General features: G+C 39.8%; 1 protein-coding gene across 2 annotated transcripts in view; it reads right to left on the bottom strand.

The window, feature by feature from the left end:
* Window positions 1–21752, bottom strand: part of LOC103994938 (ATP-dependent DNA helicase At3g02060, chloroplastic) — a 42362-nt gene extending 20610 nt beyond the window's left edge. Inside the window, exons 1-4 of one of the 2 annotated variants that reach the window (XM_009415400.3) lie at window positions 21021–21752; window positions 17466–17691; window positions 16119–16364; window positions 7809–7943 (exon numbers count right to left, since the gene is read on the bottom strand). In XM_009415400.3, the coding sequence (XP_009413675.2) occupies window positions 7809–7943; window positions 16119–16364; window positions 17466–17691; window positions 21021–21616 (1203 nt within the window). In that variant the 5' untranslated portion in view covers window positions 21617–21752. Of the gene's footprint in view, window positions 1–7808; window positions 7944–16118; window positions 16365–17465; window positions 17708–21020 lie in introns of both variants that reach the window. The other variant, XM_065079471.1, reaches the window with a different exon arrangement.
* Window positions 21753–22017: the final 265 nt, after the last annotated feature.

The raw sequence follows: 22017 nt of genomic DNA, 5'->3' as shown, positions 1-22017 counted from the left end.
AGGGTCAAGGACATGAACTCTTGCAGAGGCAAGAGCGGGATCATGTCGTTTCATGGGTCCTTCATTCGGATGGAGCGGACTTATCTTGCATGGTGCCAAAGACGAAGGGAGCTTACATGCACCTTATCTCGGAGAAGCATTTGATGAAGGAACTAAGGCGACTCAACTTGCGGAGGCGAAGTTAGGTTCAGAAGGCCTTGGCATGGGGCAAGAGGACGCGAAGGCGGGTACTCTTGAAGAATATGCCACAGTGTTGCCATTCAAGTTGCCATGAAGGAAGCGGTGCGCAACGGAGATTGTGCTAGTAGGGGCAGAGGCCCAGGATCCAGACAATGGTACACTAATTGCAGCGACGTCGGTGGACTTCGGGAGCTACTAGGTGACGGACTATCCTAGAGCGGTGCTTCATCTAGGTGTGACCCAAGAGTGGGTGGATGAAGGTCGATTGCCAAAGGAGCGAACAAAATCGAAGGTGGAAGAGACCCTGCAATGTATTGGCAGAGGCCACACATGGAGGGATCACAATTCGAGTTCATCCCACAAGGATCAGAATGCAATAAAGATGTCACTAGGAGGCAACATGGTGCAGCGGATCATGGTGGAACAGTTCGTGGAAATGCGATACACACGACATTGTCCCGTGAGGGACTATATCATATGGAGGTATGATTAGGAGCTATTGGGAGCTCCACTTCGGTGAACAACACGACAGCAAGAAGGGCTATCGATTTAAGGAGTGAAGGCCATGGTACCGTAGAGGCGGGTCTTCCGTGCGTGCATTGAATTTTGCATCGGATGAAAGCCTTGGTCATTAGCATATGGGGGTTGTGTACCACCGAGGGAAAAGTTCGAATGCAAGTACTAGTGAGACCCATGGGAGGGACTTGATCAAGCAGAGGTATGATCGAAGCAACTGGAGAGTTGGATTGCTCTAGAGCCCATATTCGCTTAAGGGAGCTCGGCAAGTCAGAGGACAAGGTCGAGTAAGCGAACATTGCTACCAAGGAAGCTAAGGAGAACAGAATCGGTCCAAACCCTACAACATGATGGCAGAGGCCATACATGGAATTTGCAATCTGTCTTTCCATCGACCAAAGGGAGCTGCTTAGAGAACATAGAGGTATTGAAGTAGGGGGTCGAAAGGGTCGAGGAAGCGACGACGAGTCTAGAGGGACTTAGCTACCCAAAATCAAGTATCGGTTAGAATGAAGGTGGACTCGGAGGAGTGCCACAGAGACATATCTACTGATCGTAAAGAAAAGGGATGCAGATGCGAGGCGACGGATAGTAGGGCCATGAACATGGCAGCGCTATGGTACCGTAGAGGCGGGACTTCCGCGAAAGTCATTGATCCCTTGCTCTCATGAAGGGAGAGCACTTAGTCATGAAAGGGGCCGAAGAGGTAGAGCATGCAGAGGCAAACTCCAAGTATCGAGACAAGGCTGAAGGAATTTGCAGTCTGTCTTTCCATCGACCAAAGGGAGCTGCTTAGAGAACATAGAGGTGTTGAAGTAAGGGGTCGAAAGGGGCGAGGAAGTGACGACGAGTCTAGAGGGACTTAGCTAACCAAAATCAAGTATCGGTCAGAATGGAGGTGGACTCGGAGGAGTGCCACAGAGACATATCTACTGATCGTAAAGAAAAGGGATGCAGATGCGAGGCGACGGATAGTAGGGCCATAGACATGGCAGCGCTATGGTACCATAGAGGCGGGATTTCCACGAAAGTCATTGATCCCTTGCTCTCATGAAGGGAGAGCACTTGGTCGTGAAAGGGGCCAAAGAGGTAGAGCATGCAGAGGCAAACTCCAAGTATCGAGACAAGGCTGAAGGGTAGAGGCCAAAGAACTTCGTAAGACCGGTGTCAATGAGCTTCTTATCAAGATAGCCGAAAGTGAAGGACTTTGGGTCATGCAAGAGTGCACGACCAAGGAACGAAGCAAGCAGTACACCTATACTTTTGCTACTCAGTGGAGTAGGCAGTCGGGTTGATGGAGAAGACGGTACAATCCCAAAAGCGACCAAAACTATTAGACTTACTCTAAGTTGGGGTGAAAACTTCCTGCATTCCAAAAATTCGATGGCATTGAAAAGGTGAATTACAGTAAGATCGGTGTCAACAAGCTTCTCATCAAGATAGCCGAAAGTGAAGGACTTCAGATCATACAAGAGTGCACGACCAAGGAACGAAGCAAGTAGTACGCCTATACCTTTGCTACTCAGTGGAGTAGGCAGTCGGGTTGATGGAGAAGACGGTACAATCCCAAAAGCGACCAAAACTATTAGAGACTTACCCTAAGTTGGGGTGAAAACTTATTGCATTCCAGAAGTTCGATGGCATTGAAAAGGTGAATCACAGTAACTAACTCAATGCTAGGAGTGCAAACACTTCGAGTGCTTCAGAAGTGTGAGCAAAGAGCAGGCGAAGGTTAGTAACCAGCTTGATGCATGGAGTACAACCCTTGAGGAGGCGAGCGAAGTCAACTAACCATTGCCTTCTCAACTCTTAAGAGAATGGGCGAAATCGAGTACCCCAATTCTCTTATCTATCCAGCAGAGGAGCTCTGCACAGGTTCAAAGACCTTTCGAAGATATTAGAAGACAATAGTTGTCAAATCCTCACAAATGGTGATCAGTGCTACTGAGAGTAGATTATCCGCTTTATTTCCCAACAGAATGCTACTCGAAAGCGGAAGTGATGCGAATATACTTGGAAGTGATAACTAAGTGAAAGAAAAGTCGATGGACAAATTTTGTGGAGGAAGGACCCAAAACTTTAGAAGTTTGTGAAGCGATGCTCGTTAAAACTCCAACAAGCATCTACCCAGTTCAAGCAACATGAGGCATTTGAGAGATTGGCGCATAATAAGGATGATCTTTTCCTTCACCTAGAGGATCCGCAGGAACCAACAGGGATCAACACAACTCAACCAACCCCACACTAGAGTCAAAGTCATTGGCGAGTTGAAGCGGCATGGCGGATCAAAGGTTCGACTACTCAAAAACAGCAGCGGAGAGCAACTGGGAGCCAAGAGGCGCATTGCAACTGAAGTAGAAGATTGAAGACTCAACAAAGGCGATGAGTTGCAGTGTCGACAAAGGCTTCGACGAGGACCTCGAAGGAATAAGTGGGGGAGAATGTCATGGACAAAGTTCTAAATAGGATGTTTGATGTAATACTTATGTATGTCCGTGTCTTTCTGTTTGTTCATGCTTTGCACAGCATGTAAAGGAATGGTCGAAGGCTTAACAACCCTATTTTAGTTGGGTTTGGTGGCCTTCTAAGGCTTGTAAATAAATGTTATATCATGTGGACACTTGTGAGAGATAATCGGTCTGTAGTGGACCATTTTGACCCTTTGTTGTGCAACCGTTCAGAACTTGTAAAGTCTGTTTGTAATTTGCATTGTTTATGAAGTGTTTCCTGAAGGGTTTGCTTGTGGATCCCGAGTGAGGCGCTTTCTCTAACCCGTTTTCTCTTTTGTAGGTCCTAAGGGACCATAGGAGGTTTCGGGGAGGTTGACCTTTGCGTACAGACACGCATAGGTGCCGCACGACTTAGGCAAAACCAGCTAAGTCCGTGACAAGATGGTAAGCAACCCCTTCTCGATTATATCTTTCATTCAAGCACTAGCAAACCGTTTCAATAACAACTACTTCTAACTTTCTTTCTCAAGATCTGATACGAATAATGCCTCAATCTCAAGGAAAAGAGGCTTTTCTACGTAACCAAGGTAATATGAGCTTATAATTTATCCGTATTATCACGAACTTAGCTGGAATTGCCTAAGTTATGAGGCATCCTTATGTTATTCATCCACAAATAGTCAGCCTAGTTGCAACCTTGCTCAAGTCCTGAAGGACTTGTAAAAGAGCAAATTGATTAGTTCTGAAAACAAGCGGTGGCCAAGTTCCGACATCTTGCAAAGAGAGCAGCTTTACAAGCAATTCAGCAAACGTTTGGTGTGCAAGAGAGGAGAGAGAAAACAAGGACTTTAGAAGGAAAATGAACAGTAGCAAGTCCACAAACAACTGCTCATCGGGTGTCAGGCGCATTGGCAAGTTCCCGTAGGCTTAACGTGCGAACTTATAAATCCAATCAACTCCAACACTACCCCAAACTCACAATCAGCCTTGTGCCACCTGAGTGGTTCTAGGGTGCTAATATGGCTAACGTTTTGTTCCGCACCGCAACCTGTAGAAAATAGGCCATGACAAGCGAAACTAAGCCATTTTGAGACAGATTTGCTCATTCTGGTGAGTGATCGCTCTGCAATACAGCAAACTGTTCTTGCTCATAGTTTCAAGCAAAAACACACAAAAACAAGGCAAAACACGCTACCAAGCATTTGTACAAGCAAACTAAAGTGACGAACAATTCATTGATGAAAGTGTTGCGTGTGAATGCCAACAATCTGTGACAGTATGGGGTTCGAGCTCAACGATCCATCGACTCAATACCAATTTTCGGATGAAAATTTTGGCGGAGGAGTTGCACTTTTGCTACAATAAACACAAGTTAAAAAAGGAATTAATCTACTCTTGTTGTGAATTAAAAGTGCTTCAAATAGGGAAAAGCAAAGAGTTCTCAAGCGACGATCTGTCACGAACGATCATCGCGCACTCGCAACAACTTTGTTCAACGAACCGTTCGTCGCTTTTGCATGCTTGTACAGAGACATGGTAGCCAGTTTTGCCTTGGTTTTGTGTGCTTTTGCTTGTAGAAATGCATGTTCGAACAGGTTACAACGCTACAATGCGATCGCTCATCGCGCCGAGCCAAAAAGCCCCAAAATGGCTCCGTTTTCGTATGTCGCGGGCTATTTTCTGCAGCCCGCTACAGCACTCAAAACGTCAGCCATCTCAGCAACCTGGAACCCCCCGGGTGGCACAGGGTTGGATGGGGCTTCGGTATATCGTCGGGCGTTGAAAAATCTTCACAAGTTCGCATGTTAACTTGATGGGAACTTGCCTTCGCGCGCGGCACCCGGTGAGCAGTTGTTTGTGGACTTGCAACTGTTCGTTCTACCTTCTAAAGTCCTTGTTTTCTCCTTCCTCTCTTTTCTCTCTTGCACTCAACTTGCTTGCTGAATTGCTTGTAAAGCTTCCCCTTTCCGCGAGACGTCGGGACTTGTACGCCGCTCGTTCTTCGAACTAATCAACTTTCTCTTTTACAGGTCCTTCGGAACCCGAGTGAGGTTGCAAACTGGCTGACCCTTTGCGGACGCATAACGCAAGGGCGCATCACGACTTAGGCAATCCCAGCTAAGTCCGAGAAGTTGGCGCAAGGATACTTCGCGACTTAGGCAACTCAAGATAAGTTCGCGACTTGGCCGCAAGGGTGCCTCATGGCTTAGGTAATTCCAGCTAAGTCCGTGACAGATCGCTCAGAAGTTCTCGCGCGACAAGCATGGACAGATTGCTCTCAGCAGAACATAGGTTGCTTCATCAATTCTCCCCTTCTTCCCTCCTCTCACCAATCGAATGCACCTCTCTTTGGCACCATGAAAGGGGCAGAATATGTTGTAGCTATTGCTGCATCTTTGGATGTCGAGGATGAAGATGAAGCTGCAGGTTTTGCGACAGTTCTCTGCTACAGAATTCTACTGCAATCTAAAAGAAGAGGATTCCTTGCTTGCTGATTTCGACTGCTATTAGAGATGAGTTGTTGAGGCTTTCTTCCTCTTCTCTTTTTCTTCTGCTGCTACTCTCGGCTAGGAAGCTGTCCTAGATCGGGTGGCAGGTTGGATAGAAGGAAGAAGGGTGTTGTTGTGGTCCTCTTTCTCTTCTCTCATCTCTTCTCAGCTTAGGGCCGATTGGCTTGTTGAGAGGGGACACGACTTAGATTGCTTTGGGATGCTTTAGATGGGCTCTCCTCCTCCTTTTATAGCTAAAGAAGGTGTGGAGTCTTAACTAGGTTAGGACTCGGAGAGTCCTAATCAAGGTTCGTAATTTCGTACCGTACCGGAGTTTCGAGCTTTGCTTGATACGATACAGTACAGGCATACCAAGCGGTATGCCAGGGTGTATCATTCGGTATATATATATATATATATATATATATATATATATATATATATATATATATATATATATATATATATATATATATATATATATATATATAATAAAAAAAGAGGCGTACGTTGCCTCGGCGACGTCACTTCCCTTTTCTTCTCCTCATCTGTAGCGTTTGGCGAAGAGATCGAAGGCCACAGACGTCTTCAACCTTCGGCGAAGAACGCGGCGAAGGTCGCAGGCATCTCCAGCCTTCGGCGAAGAACGCAGCAAAGAAGCCGAGCTACCGCCTCTCCGTTACCTCTCGGATCGGGATCGTCAAGGGAAGGCGACGCCGGATCGGGAAGCGTCAAGGTTCTCCTAATTCTCCCTCTTCTTAGAGCGCCTTCTCCCTCTTCTCCCTCGACGTATCTTTTTCCCTCGTCGCAACCAGGCTATAGGCAAATTGATACCGCCCGATAGCGAGCAGTCCATGTACCAATCTGTTAGCGGACCGGTAGGTACTGCCCGGTAAGGGCGGTATCATTCGAAATTAAAATCCTTGGTCCTAATATAGTTAGGACTTAGAGAGTCCTAATACTTTTTAAAACTTAGAAAGTCCTAATCCTTGGTGCCACTCCTTCCTTGTGGCTGCCCCTATTTGGGTGAGGGCTACCCTAATCCTAGTCCTAGTATGACTTGGATTGAGGTACTTAAGCTGTTGTGATATGGGCTTTGCTTGGCCAAATAGGGCTTTGAGGCTTTAAGAGGCCCATTAATAAGGGTTGGCCAGTCTGGTTGAGTGATGTTGAGATTATCCCCAATCAATAATCAAGGTATTTTGCTTATTTGACTTATGAATGCCTTGATTTATGTCTATTTGTGCTCAAACTCATGCTTATTTATCTTTTTCTCTAGATTAGTATATCATTTTCCTTGCATTTTATATTCATATGATGCATTGTAGATCTATCGAAAGCTACACCAGGTCTATGCAGATATATGCAGCATAGATCCCTGTTAGATTCATGAAAATCCAACTCAGATCCATGGGATCCAAGTAGGAATTGTGTCATACAGTCTACATTCAAGCAAATATAGACTAATCTAGCATAAATATATGCTAAATATGATCAAATTCTACCTAGATTTGCATAGATCTAGGCTACATCCACACAGAGCCAGCCAAGATTGATGCATATCTAGGCTATCTCTATCTAGATCTAGGTTATATCAATGCAAAGATAGCCTAGATCCCTATATCGTGCATTAATTTTAACAGTTTCTGAAGTTCTTTTACTTATGTATTTTGATATATATTACATAACAGGTTTTCTATTCATTTATTGAGGCAAATATATATGCAAAACTATGTTTAAGATGGTCTGGATGGGTTTGGAAGTAGGCACAGAAAGTCCGGCCAATGTCAACTAGTACCAACCTATATAGAGTGTCAGTTTGGTATGATGTCAGTATTTTACCAACCCAATGGAAGATCAATGTTGGCACTCAACCAAGATTTGAAAACCTTGGCTGCAAATTCATGAATCATTGTTGTTTTTAGCATTTCGTTACGATAAAAAAGAAAAGGTATTCTATGAATTTTTTAATCTAAACAAATGCTAGAACATTAATTTTCTCGACTTCGATGCAGAACCAATAACCAATATACTGCAAAGGCCCAAGACAAGGAAGCAAGATATCATGTTCTTGCCACCCATATATTCTCTAGTCCAAAGTATAATACAAGATATTCTTATAACTTAGAAGAGACAATATCCAATCAAATTTACACAAAGATAGGGATTTCACCTGTTCCTCATCAACAACAAGCAGGCCCAGATTGTTGTAGACCACACGGTTCCCGAGAAGTGCATGGGTTCCAACAATAATATCCAAATGTCCACTTTTAATCATTGAAATATACTCTTCTTTCTCTGCCTTAGTCTGCACAATTAATCAAAACTTCATAATTAGTGCAACCTAGGAAAAGCAAACTTTGAAATGTCTTCAATGAACCACTAGAAGTTAATTAAACTTCAAGTCAGAAAAAATGCATCTGAAACTAACAGCCTTAAAATGTGATAATTTTCTACAGCCAAAGTGATTTAGCTAAGCAATCCAAGAGAGCATTTAAGAATAATTCTAACTATTAAATTTTTTTTCTTGTATTACACAAACAATCTTACACCATCGTAGATAAGTCTAAATAGACTGAAAGAAGAGATTCTCTGTGGGCATTTAAAAGTGAATTAGAAAAACCTGTGAAAGTTGATGAAAAAAAAATCAAAGAACAATAGATATATTGATAAGCTGCTGAATAATATATTATGGTTGAGTTTGATGCTCTTTTTAATGTACCATTCAATAGATTCAGAGCAAACTATTGTAATCAACGAAACAATCTAATTGTCAATCAGGTATAGTTAGGCCCAGATGAAGTCACACCAGGTTTAGGAATAAGAACTGCATGTCTAGATAAGTCTTTCATATTCTCAGATTTTCATCATTATTCCTAGATAATCTTGCTTCTAATTTCACAATTTGAAAGGAATTAATGAATTTTTTTCTGTTATATCAGTCCTAATGGAATTAATGTCTTTCATATTCTCAGTTTCACAATTTGAAACTGACAATTGGAAGAATGAACTTATATGCGATAAGAGGAACAAGTAATTCTCTCTCCTATCTCATTAAGTCCACCTATATTTTACTTGTGGAATTTGATCACAAGTACCAGAATATCTGATTGCCCACACCACAAGTTTTAGTTAAATCTCTAATTGATCTCAACTGAAGCCAGCTGCACCCAGTGTGAAGTTAGGACAAGATACAAAAGCAATAACACCATAGAACCCAATGTTTGCATTATCGTACCGTACCGCTCGGTACGGGTGGTACATACTGGTTAGCCAGCAGACTAGCACACAGACCGCCCGCTACCGGGCAGTATCAGGCATTTGGCCCCGTATCGGGCGATACAGGGCTGTACCGGGTAGTAACGGTCAAAATTTTGACCGTTACCAACCTGTATTGGCTGGTACTGGTCGATTTCGACCGTTACCGCCCAGTTGAAATCAACCATTACCGAATGGTAACAGTGCTCCAATGGTCAATTTAACCGCTGGCGCATTCCTTAAAGGTTTTTAAACCTTTTTCTCCCCTCTATTTCAATCTATTTCACTTTCACACTCTCTTAAACTTATTTTTTCTCACATTTTCACTCTCCTAAACTCAACAAAGCAACGATTTATGGATTGAATCAAATTTATGAGGCTAATTTGAAAGGATTAAAAGGAAGAACCTTTTAATCAAGAGGTATGTATTCTCTTTCTAGATTTTTTTTTATTTATGAGATGATTAAGCTTATTTTAAATGATATATGATTTATTGTCTAATATATTGTTTGACATGTTTTTGATGGAAGAATAATATTAATTATAGAGTAATTAAGATCTTTAATATTGTGATTAGTCTGTTTAATATTGATTTATTCAAAATTAGACTGTTAATAGGTCAAATGTTTATATTTCATGCATATTAAGTATTGGATCATGTGTTTGTGATGGTATAATAGGTTTAATTAGGTTTTAATAAAGTTATTTAATGTTGTGATTAGTGATTTTAATGGTGATTTAATCAAAATTTGATCGATATTAGGTCAATTCAATGTCTTTAATACCTATTAGGATGTTTGACATGTTTAGAGTGTTGAAAGAGAAGTAATTAGTGGGTAATTAACAATGTTAATAGTGTGAGTAGTGAATCTAATGATGATTTCATCATAATTTGACTTATATTGGATCAAAATTATGTATTTAATGCTTCTTTTATGTGTTTAACATATTTACGATGGTAAAATAAGTTTAATTAGATTTTAACAAAATTATTTAATGCTACGATTAGTGAATTTAATAATGCTTCAATCGAAATTTGATCGATACTGGATAAATTAAATGTCTTTAATACCTATTAAGGTGTTTGACATTTTTAGAGTGTTAAAAGAGAAATAATTAGTGAGTAATTAACTATGTTACTAGTGTGATTAGTGTATCTAATGATGATTTCATCGTAATTCGACCTATATTGGATCAAAATTGCATATTTAATTCTTCTTTTATGTGTTTAACATATTTATGGTAGTAAAATATATTTAATTAGGTTTAAATAAAGTTATTTAATACTATGATTAGTGATTTTAATAAATGATTTAATTATAATTTGAATGATATTTGGTAAATTAAATGCCTTTAATATCTATTAGGGTGTTCGACATTTTAAAATGTTGAAAAAGAAGTAATTAGTGGGCAATTAACTATGTAAATAGTGTGATTAATATATCTAATGATGATTTCATCGTAATTTGACCATCAAAATTATGTATTTAATATTTCTTTTATGTGTTTAACATATTTATGATGGCAAAATAGGTTTAATTAGGTTTTAATAAAGTTATTTAATACTTCGATTAGTGAATTTAATGATGATTTAATCAAAATTTGATCGATATTGGGTCAATTCAATGTCTTTAATACCTATTAACGTGCTTTACGTGTGTATAGCTTATTTGATTTAAATTTGGTAAGAATATAACACCAAAAGAACAGTCATATGATGACGCATGGGCTCATGCCCGAAAGATGGAGGGGAACCGTCATTATTGGCAATATATTTATTGTGACTACATTGGCAAGGTTAGAGGAATTATTAGGTAAAGATGTATTTGACTGGTGGATATCCCGATGTTGCAAAATGCAAGGAGGTTCCGACCGAGGTTCGTAAATCATTTCAAAACAAGTTACAATAAACAAGAGAAGATACAATAAAAAAGAAGGCAAGAGCTGAGGAAGAATATTGTAGGACTACGCAAGAACCAGTTTATGACAAGTATGAGGGCCCCGGCGATGAAATCGACCTGAATTTCACAACTGATATTCGTTCATCACTGGAGCATCAGTATATGTACGACGAAGCATTGAGGCATCGATAACCTGACTCACAATGGGAGCACGGTGGTGGCAATGAAATCCAGAGGTCGACTAGGATGAGGTAACCAATTGCCCCTCCTCAGTTAGGCCGAACTAGTAGCATGAGGCATGGTGGACTCCGTGGTTTTATGAGAGGTCTTAGCAGGAGGTCCGCACCAGATATTGTTGATATTGATTTACAAGTCTATCCTCCACAAACAGTAAAACATACACGGATTGACGATACACATATAAAAGAAAAGCGAGATATTAAGAAGACAATTTCAAAATAGTTTAACTTCTATAAGATTCTAGCAAACACAGCCCAAGGTCCATATTATCAAAGCATAGTCACCTCTAAGTTTGGCACGAGGATCTAACCTCCAACACTGAGGGAGATTCACGATGTGTATTTAAATTAGGAGGTAGTAGAACTGAAGGATTGGATCAAATCCTTCAAGAGGCAATGGGAAGAATATGGGGTGATATTGATGTGTGGCAATTGGACAGGGCCAACAAGAATGAGTATCATCAACTTTCTTGTTTATTGCAATAGACGGGTGGTGTTTCATAAGTTAGTTAATGCTTTTGACAAGATCCAAGATGCAATCTATATTGAGAGCTTGATGGACACTGTAATAGAGGAGATTGGACCACAATACATTATCCAAATAGTCACCGACAATGGACCAAATTTCAAGAAGGTCGGTTTACAATTAATGGAAAAAGAAAAATATTGTTTTGGACTCCATGTGCAGCTCATTGCATAGATCTAATATTGAAGGATATTGGCGAGCTTTCAGTTATCAGCAAGTGTGCAGCTCGAGCACAGTCAATTACAGTTTATATATAATCATCATTGGATCCACTCTTTAATGTAAACGTATGTAAATGGTGTGAGATACTCTGACCTGGAGTCACTCAATTTGTTATCAATTTCATTGCATTAAAGTCATTACAACAAAAGAGGCAGGGCCTCAAGGCAATGGTCACCTCACAGGAATGGTCTAATTCCAGGCATTCGAGATTGAGCGATCAAAAGAAGATGGAAAAGGCCATTCTTTCCTTTAGATTTTGGGAGACCGTGATTGAAATCATAGAAAGTGTGGAACCACTTTATGTTGTCCTCCATAAGGTCGATATGGATAAGCATCCACAGATGTCTTATCTTAAACATATGCTGATTACAGCAAGAGAAAAGGTCTGGAAAGTATTCAAAGATGATTTTAAGGTTGACCAATACTTGCAAATCATTGATCGTAGGACTGAAGTTCATATAGATCAAGATATCCATAATGCAGGTAAATTTATATTCAGTTTAATTTAATTCATAATTTTTTTATTATATAAAAAATTTTTGCTAACAAAATTATGTCTTGCAGCTAATTATCTAAACTCGACAATTCAATATCAGTATACTCTTGGAATGCAAAATGATTTACTAATGACACAATAATTAATATCATATATAGTTGATTATATATCGACTCTTGTTAAACACTGTTGATGCAGCTGATGCTACTATGGAGGGTCGATTCTTCCGAGCTACAATTGGTTCATTCTCCGATGTTGTAGTTGTATCGTGTCGTTACACTATGGATCCTAGTGAGAAAAAGTTACACATATTGATTATCAACTATATATGATATTAATTATTTGTTATGCTAATAAAGTGTTATTTATATCTTTTTGCAGTCAAGTGGTGACTACAATTTGAAGGGGATGCACCAAATTTAAGGAAGATTGTTGTTCGTGTGCTTTCACAGACGATAACATCTTGTGGCTGCGAACATAATTGGTCAATGTTCGCATTGATTCACACGAAGGTCCGCAACAGACTACCGTATAGACGATTGGAGAAGCTGATATATGTCCACTATAACATGCAGCTAAGATTGTGGTGTGTCGAGCTAAACAAGGAGCCAGAGGAACCAGAGATTGATACCATCGACCTCCATTTCTACAACGAAGATTCAAAGTCGATGTTAGAGTGGGTCGAAGTGACAGAGAACCAAGAGGATCCTCTACTTAATGAGGTGGGAGATCCTTAATATCCTTCGCGTTTTATCACCCAAGCAATAGAAGAAGAGGAAGCACATCCCTAGCAAGAAGAAAATCCCCCTCGGTCAAAACGTGGCGGAAGGAGCCAAACAAGATCGAGTCAAACTACTCTAGGAATTATAAACACCCAATTGTCACAGTCGTCCGCCCAACATACAAAGGCAAAGGCAAATGGAAAAGCAGTAGCATCAACTGCACCGTTGGAAAGAATCGAGTCAAGCGACGAGACACATTCAGCAACTCACTCGGTCCATAAACATGGCAGCGACGTGGGCAGCAATGCCTCGACCCATGATGGTGGCGACGTCGAGGAGTCGTTGGTCCCGTCTACATAATTTGAGGGTGGTGCATGGACTGAGCAACAACATTTTACACATGTCATCGAAGATTCAAATCATGAAAATCGACGAGATACTAGTCAAGTTTATGCACGGAAGGAGAAGGGAAAAATAATGGTTGATTTTGAGCAGATGCCAGAGAGCCTACACGACGTAGAAACAGAACGAAGCTCAACGTATTCACAGTCATCGTATTATGGAGAATCTTATGGCCAACAATAGTATGGTGATAATTAGTTATACTTCTCCGATCAATAGTATGATATGGAGCAACAGATCAGTAGTGAAAGTAGAAGTTCTGACATTCACCAATACATGCCTTAGGAGCCGCCTCGAACACCTGATTCATGACGATCAACCTACGACCATCACCACATTGATGTACCAATGACATAAAGTGTATCAATACACTATGTCATAAGATCAATTTCAGGATTGGGTCCGACAAACATATCATATTGATATATATATACATAGAATCAAGGACCCTGATCCACCACCCGTGGAGGCCCATTTTTCGTTTTGATGGTAGAATCAGGTATATCTACACATGTGACTAGTTAGTTCATTTGAATCTTAAAATTTAAGTTGTATAAAAAATAATCTAACAATTTAAATATTTTTTCTGATAATTCAATATTAACGGAAGGACAATCCAAAATTACGAACCTTACACAAGGCTACTCTTCAAAGCCCGAAAAAGATATATGGCACTATTCTTAATTTACATTATTTTTACTAAAACTATACTTAATATATATTTATTTATAACTTAAAAATCCTATCCTAACTTTTTTTCTATTTTTCAGATATTTTCGGAGAGATTTACGCCTAATTTAGGCATATCGTTTGGTATGTTGTACCATACTGAGCAAAGCTCAGTACACCGATACATCGTACGGTATTCATAACATTGATAGAACCAACCCTCACTGATGGTGACAAAGAATGCAAGACAAAGTGTGAACTGTATGAAGGATTAGGAGTCATGAGAATTGGCATCATAATAAACTAAAGCATACAGTTGGAGATCACTATCAGTTAAATTCTACTATAAGAGAAAAACCAAAAAGCCATGTTATTTCCAAAGTTCCAATGCTAAAGGATTACAACTTAAAAATGATGTTGGTGAAGAGACAAGTCAAGGAATAAATAATAAATGTCAATACCTAGTTTGGCACACCACTGCTCAATAACTTGGATATAACAGGTCGTAATACATGACCTCCCAAATTATTGATGATAACCATTAAGTCTTGTAGACCAACATACTGATAGATAGGATATGACTCTCCTATCAGGGTAATCTCCAACTCAGGAAATTTGAGAATAAATTCTCCAAGAATGAAAACGAGAGAAAGGTCTTAATTATACTAAAATCAGTGCACAAAAGGTAACCAAAGTTCAAGACATAGTCATAGAGGCTTATATCCATTTTCTATTTTTAGGGTTATTAGTGGAAAAACGCCTAATCTTTCTAGGACTTGAAGTATTCTAGGGTAATCCATAAAATACATTAATGGTATGCTGAAAATCATGGTTCAAGGATACACCTGATGGGTACATAACAACCATGATTTACCGGCTATGTTTTTCTTCCCAAGTTTATAAATTCAAGGATGCAAACTCTTCCAACCAAGATCCATCATATAAAGGTAGCTGGAAAAAAATCATCAAAGTTGCAAATTAGTGAAGATCAAGCAAAAGTCAGAATTAGTTCAAGTAAATAGATCCTGAGGTTCCAATAGCTGATCAAACACTTGAAGAACAATTAGAAGCTCACAAGGAAGAGAATGAACTAAACTGATGTAGTCCTTCAGCTACAGCCACTCTGGGTTCCTTGGGAAGACTCATATTGGCTTAATATTGATCCCTAATATTCTATCTAAAATCAAGTGTATGGTTCAGGCACACACAACCCTTCTGCTAGATGCAGACTCTTCCACTACTCAAATCTTATTATAGTGCCAAGGGCTATTTTTCATCATTATTGTGAAGGTTCTTTTCAGATTAGTTATAAGGTCATGCACATATGTGCTATTTCAGATATGTATCGGTTTGAGTTCGAAAGTGAACAAGCCATCAGATTATCAACTACAAAGATCTGTCTTCTTATCTAAGATTTATTGGACTCAGATCTCCAACTTCAGAGATTTCTTCTCGAAATTTTCCTACAAGCTATATTATGTAGTGGTACAAGCCTTGGACTATATGGCCTACATCAAGGAGATGCCCTTAAGCTTCAAAGGGGGCAAAATTGAGATGTATATGCAAGTTCTAACAAGAAAACCTTAAGCTGGTAATTACAAACTAGATCTCAGATTTGTGTCAATTTTCAGTTATTGCCAAATCATATAGCAGAAGGTAAGTAGTGAACACAGAATCTGATCTTACGACCTTGCTATCAACGGTCAAGATTTTTCCCAGCTACTCGAGTTGACATCTTCAAAAACTTGTCAAATTGGTAAGTGGGTCTGGTACACCTGTAAACCAATATTTAGGTATGTTTTCCATGTTCTCAGCACCATAGAATTCAACAATCTTCATAATGTACTCTTCAAATGATCTCAACAAGTAGAAGTTTTCACTATTAAAATCAGACCGACAGTCCTTCCTTCATGCATACACAACAATAAAGACAAGAAAATAACTGAAGGTGTAGAACAGTAAATCAAGATTTTGAAAAAAAGAAAAAGAAAAAGATAAACAGTAAAATTGATATAGAACACATTTAAACCTCCTAAAGACTAGCATACCTGAAATCTGCTCAGCAGCCCAACCTTTATATGAGGATACGGAGAAAACCTCTCAGAAATTACAACAAAGTGTTGTTTGGCTAAAACAATAGTTGGTGTGAGAACCATAGCTTGTTTTCCGGCAGAGACAACACAGAAAATAGCACGCAATGCTACTTCTGTTTTACCAAAGCCAACATCTCCACAGATCAACCTGTCCATTGGAGTTTCTCTTTCTGTCAAATCTCTTTCAACATCAATAAATGCCTGTAAGTAATAAAAATGCACAGAGTCATCCAAGAAAGCTCAAGTCTATTTCCATGCTGTAATGACAAAAAAAAAAAAAGCATGCTAGATTTCAGCTAGATTAAGTGCACAGATGAAATAGAAGAAAGAAATCATCCACCTTTCCACACTAGATACACTCCACAATTCAAAAAAAAGTTAAAGAAAAAGGATAAGGAAGCAAGCATTATAATGCCACTCAATCTTAACCAAAACAGAAAAGCAAGTCAATGAACAACAGGCACACGCATGATACCTTTTAAAGTCTTCCAGGTTGGTGCTCCCTCAGATGAAAAATAGAAATAAGTCAAAGAGATGGAGCATTATTTGGCTCTGGATTCAGAAGGATGTTATCATCATTATTCATTAATAAGCCAGCTTATGGATTTAGTTATACTGCAGGCCTAAACACCAAACCAAAGACTCACTCAAGTCAGCCTAAGAAAGCCTGAGTTATCTAATCTTAAAAGGCTCATGGGTTTTGCTGTGGTTTCATAACAATACTGCTCTTTTACCTACCTGATCACTCGGTACTTTGACCAGTGATGCCTGCTTCTCCCATGACCCATTATTGAACAGCAATACGAAAGAAATGCACATGGTATTGCAGCTATTGTTATTCCCTACATTGAATGAGTCTTTACTTGCCTCTCTTTGTTTCTTTGTTCTTTTTTTTCTCCTATTTGTTGTCACTAAAAAGCCCATGTCAGTGCAAAGGCATATGGACTGTGCAAACAGCATGTGATGTGTCAAACATCACCAAGATGATGGGCACTAATAGCCTAATAGAACAAAATTTTGTTATGAACCTATCTGGTTTTGTTGCCTGAAATCTTCAGTTATAATCTATGAACACTTATTTTGAAGACATCTATCACATGACTCTGCAGACTAGTTCTATAGCATTTTTTATTGCTCTAAACACGAAAAGAAGGTTGAACCATCAGAAGTTAGCAAAATCTGCTCACCTAGTAGATCATAAACTGTAAAGCACTACAATTGAGGCTCAGGATATGGCACCACAAATAGGAATCCCCAAAACCAGTGCTACGAGATTCATAACTGTAGTGAGAATAGACGAACCTGTTTTTGGTCTGGGGTAGGCTTATAAGGAAAGTGAGCTGCAAATTCAGCCATGGATGGGCTCTTTGGATATGGTGGCCTTTTCTGTTTCAGCCTATGCAAGTATAGTTCCATCAAGTCAACAATCATTTTCTGAACAGCAATCTTCCCTTTTATCCTTCTCCTTTGCCATGTAGTAGGGTCACTCAGCTTGCTCAATGCTCGTGGCTTTTTTGTTTCATTTGGACTGCAAAAGGAATAAGCTGAAGAAATGTTTAATATATATCCCTAAGAACAAAATACTCAGTTGATCTCAGGGTCAAGTTAATGCTCATAAATGTATATCCTAAATCAACTGCAGCATGATCTGATGGAATGAGACATGCAATGTAAAAACTAAAAATGACTATCAAAAAGGTACAGTGAGGATTCAAAAGAATATTTGATAATAGGTGAGTGTGATGCAAACTTAACAAATAAATTTAGGAATACCCTGTATGCTACAGAGAAAATTACATCATATGCTACAGAAAGGATTGGTAGATAGAAGCATGTAGTTCTTTTCTTCAGAAATGCAAGGAAAATTATGAATATTTGAAGCAAACTTGAGTATATTCTACGATAGACTTCCATGATATGAAACCTAATTGCATATGCAAGTCCACATGCAACAAATATTTACTCTCAGAAATCGATTCAAATCTCAACCATACCACTCATATGGTCTGGTATTGACTGGTCTAACAACTGATCGATACATGGACAAGACAATTCTGCAACGTCTAGTCCAATACCAAGCTCACCACCTGATATGCTTGGCACTTGGAACTAACTTAATGATTTGCCTTAACTTGTGCTGAACTCTTGTGCTGGACCTATTAGCAAGGAGCCAGCCAACTTTTAACCTTGCATGGCAAGGCAGCACTTGGAAGAGAGAAAACAGAAAGTAAATCAATAAGTGCATGCACAGCTATTTACAAGGCACTCGATATAGATTGAACAAGCAACAAAAGGCAAAGAAAAGTTTTATCAAGCAACAAGGGACAGTCGACAAGCTTGAATGAATGCTGTGAAGGGCCCAAAGGTAGAGAGGAGCAAAATGAATGCCAAACACACATGGTGATCAAACAAAGCAACATGTAAGGCTCACTTAATATGTCTTCTTGCCCCTTGAGTAGCACATCAAACCCTTATTCCACCTAGAGAGTTCCTTGGGGCTGAGAAGGCTAACATTTTGCTAAATGCTCTGCTCACCAAAAACCTCCTATGACGGTCTTGGAAGCGGGCTATATTGGCCCAGTTGCACCCTGTTCATTAAGTTTCAGCTCGCAACAATCTTTTCTATTATAAGGACTCAAATACAAGCAAAATTGACAATACTAGCCTACCGTATGCCTCTCAAGTTTATGCTGTATAAAAAACATAACAAAAATGAAAGTGGCAAACTGCTCATGCAACCAAAGTTGTTATTGCTGCAGTAAAGGATGTGGCTACAATCCATGATATGTCCTCCCACTTACACTGTCAATGTCCTTGTTGACATGTGCTTGAATGTTAATATAATATATTCTTCATGCCTCAAAGCATTATCTAGCTCCCAACTTATTTCTAAAGTGGGAAGGTTCTGCCACTTCACCAAGTGTTTTGAAGTGTTTTCTTAGGCAGATTGTACAGGCATGAAGCATTGCCAGTCCTATTTTGCTTTATTGGAAGTGTTTTGTTTTTTGTTTTTCTTGAGAAAACTTGGAAACGCTTCTGGCTATGCAGCTTCGCACACAAGGGAAACAGACAAAACAACCACATTCTTGTGTGTTATGGCTGAATGGGCATGAAATGTTAGTTGTCTCGGCACCCTGAAACCCTGTGGATGGCACCTTGGTTATATGTCTAAGGAATGGTGCAACATCTTTAGCATGTTCGTTTTATGTTCAACTGATAGATTAAGCAAATATTGGGCCTATACCTACCTTCCGAGCCCCTTTGTACATGATCATTCAGCCCATTTGAGTGAGTTTTTTGTGCTTAATAAAAACTAGTTGCTTTGTGTTGCTTGCAATCCCAATTATTTTGTCTTTATGTACGATAGTAGCATATTATATGTGTGTTCGTCTTTCTAAACTTTTCTTCTCTATGCATAGTTTTTGTGGATTGTACAAGGTTAAGGTCTAAGCTAACCCTTGCGGACGAATATCACTTGAGTGTCACACGCCTTAGGCAATCCCAGCTAAGCTAGGCTAAGGATGTGATAGCAAAGGCTCCAATTGACCCACTAGCTTTTGTCCCTCCACCTTGTCATATTGACATGTGACGCATATCTGCACATACTCCTATGCTTCCTAACTCATCATCAGCTAGAAAAATGCTCTCTCCATACGAGCAAGGTTCGATGCATGTCCAAAAGACCTACGTAAAGGGTATCATAAGGTCATGACACCTTTTCAAAGGTATCTTCCAAACTCTTATAAACACCTTGAAAAGAGTCCAGATATGAAGAAACAAATTCTTTAAACATCCTTAAAGGAGAAAGATGAAGGCTTTATAATTGTGGTCGTGATAGAAATCAAGGGCATGGTAGATGCCATAGAAGTGGTTTACAAACATGGTCAAAGCGGATGAGAAAAAAATGAAGGCTTTATAATTGTGGTCTTGATAGAAGTCAAGGACATGGAAGAGGCCAAGGAAGTGGTTGACAAACGTGGTCAAACTGGATGAGAATAAAATGAAGAAATAAAAGATGAATGTAGAAGAAGAAAGATAAAAGAAGATGTTATTTAAGAAAGAAGAGACAATATCGAGTTACATCAAACTGGATGTCGATATTTTCAGAAGCCCCTTAGTTCAAAATTAATTTTCAAATTAAAGAGCTTGTTGTGAATACATGTTTGAAGAAAACTAAGGAATTATGTTGGAAAATAAATTTATTCTATTTATCTTATGTCTTTTGTCGAGATGAGACACCAACAAAAGGCATATGAAAATGGAAGGTCATATTGAATAGGGTCATTATGAAAAGGTACATGAACCTTATCATAGGTTCATGATAATGATTGCAAATTTAAAGGATTTGTCTCCTAATCCCTACAAATAAATGGAACTTCATGGTGTAGAAATTGTAGAGAAAAATTGTAATTATGTGAGGATCAAATATTATCTTATATCTCATCCATCATAGTCCCACTACTCTTTCTCTCTTTCCTACTTACTACAATCAAAGGATGCATTTTTTAGTGGAACATGCAATTCCAGCGATCAGAGAACTTATTCCCTTTGTTTGCACCATTTGTTGTCTAGGTGAAAGAAAATAAGGATACAGTTTGATGCATTTTCAAACCCAACAAGGTATGTGTCATTACAATGCACTTAGTTATGGGATAGCATCACCTATTCCCTTAACCCTTATATATGTATCAAACGGCCGCTGAGGTTCGATGTGCATAATCTTTTCATCTCTATCTTCCATTACTTCAATTTTCTTTTAAATATCAAATGTTATAAATTCAAATTCTGGAAGATATTAACTCAACTAAGAATGTGAAAGAGAACCAGATAATATTGATGTGATGAGAAAATTCTCACAGATTGTAGCGGTACAGCATCCGGCATGCCTGCTTGACAGGAAGCTTAGCCATACCATCAGCATACTCGATGAAGACATACTCAATGGGGCCCGAGGATGAGTCCTTTGGCGCGTCGAACTTGATGGCGACGAACTTCCCAATCCCAACCTTCTTATGCACAACATAATCCCCAGGCCGAAGCGTGTAGGGATCAACCTGGTACCCGAACCCGCCCACATTGCCATGTTTATCCCCCTTGAGCTTCTGCAAGCCCCTCTGCTGCTGCTCCTTCACCAGCTTGATGTACTTATCGGCCTCGACGGAGTCCATCGAGCTTCCGTTGTTGGCTCCCTCCCTGCGCTTATGTTCCCTTCGGATCCTCTCGTTGAGGATAGCAATGTCGTCCGGCTCGGCCTCAGGCCTCTCTAACCGGGGGGCAACGGCCCCCTCGGTGTAGAAGGCGGTGTTCCTGAGCGAGAAGATCAATCGCGGATTCCCTCTTGTGAGAGGGCACTTGGGGGCCGGAAGCCATCCCAGTCTGGAACGAGAGGGGTAGCGGAGGGAGAGGCGCTTCGGCGTCGAGATTGGAGGCGGAGGGGCGCTCGCTGCAGCCATGAATCAACTGACGGGGCTCGGCTAAGCAGCGCTCAGAAGCATGGAGAAGAAGACGGATTCGCCATTACCGAGGGAGATAGAGAGGGTTTTGTGGAGGTTTAAAGGTGTTTACATCTGTGGATAGTATGAGGCCTTCTGTGGACGAGACTAACAGAGACGGAGGGAGAGATATTTTATGGAGATAAAAGATGAAGCAAGCGTCTGTGGGATTCAACCGGAGGTAGTACGCCCGTCATCGTTACCTGCACACGTCATCGACGGACAAAAGAATACCGACCGATCCTTGTCAACCGGACTTTGACCACGATTTCTCTGGCGAAATAATTAAAATATTGTCATTGTAAACGGCAGATTGATAAAGAAAATTCAGAAATTCGAGGAATTTATCCGATATTGATTTT

Source organism: Musa acuminata, chromosome BXJ1-8 (assembly GCF_036884655.1).
Source record: "Musa acuminata AAA Group cultivar baxijiao chromosome BXJ1-8, Cavendish_Baxijiao_AAA, whole genome shotgun sequence".
NCBI classification, from domain to species: Eukaryota; Viridiplantae; Streptophyta; class Magnoliopsida; order Zingiberales; family Musaceae; genus Musa; species Musa acuminata.
The sequence above is the reverse complement of the archived record's forward strand: the minus strand, read 5'-3'. Positions and strand labels throughout refer to the sequence as shown.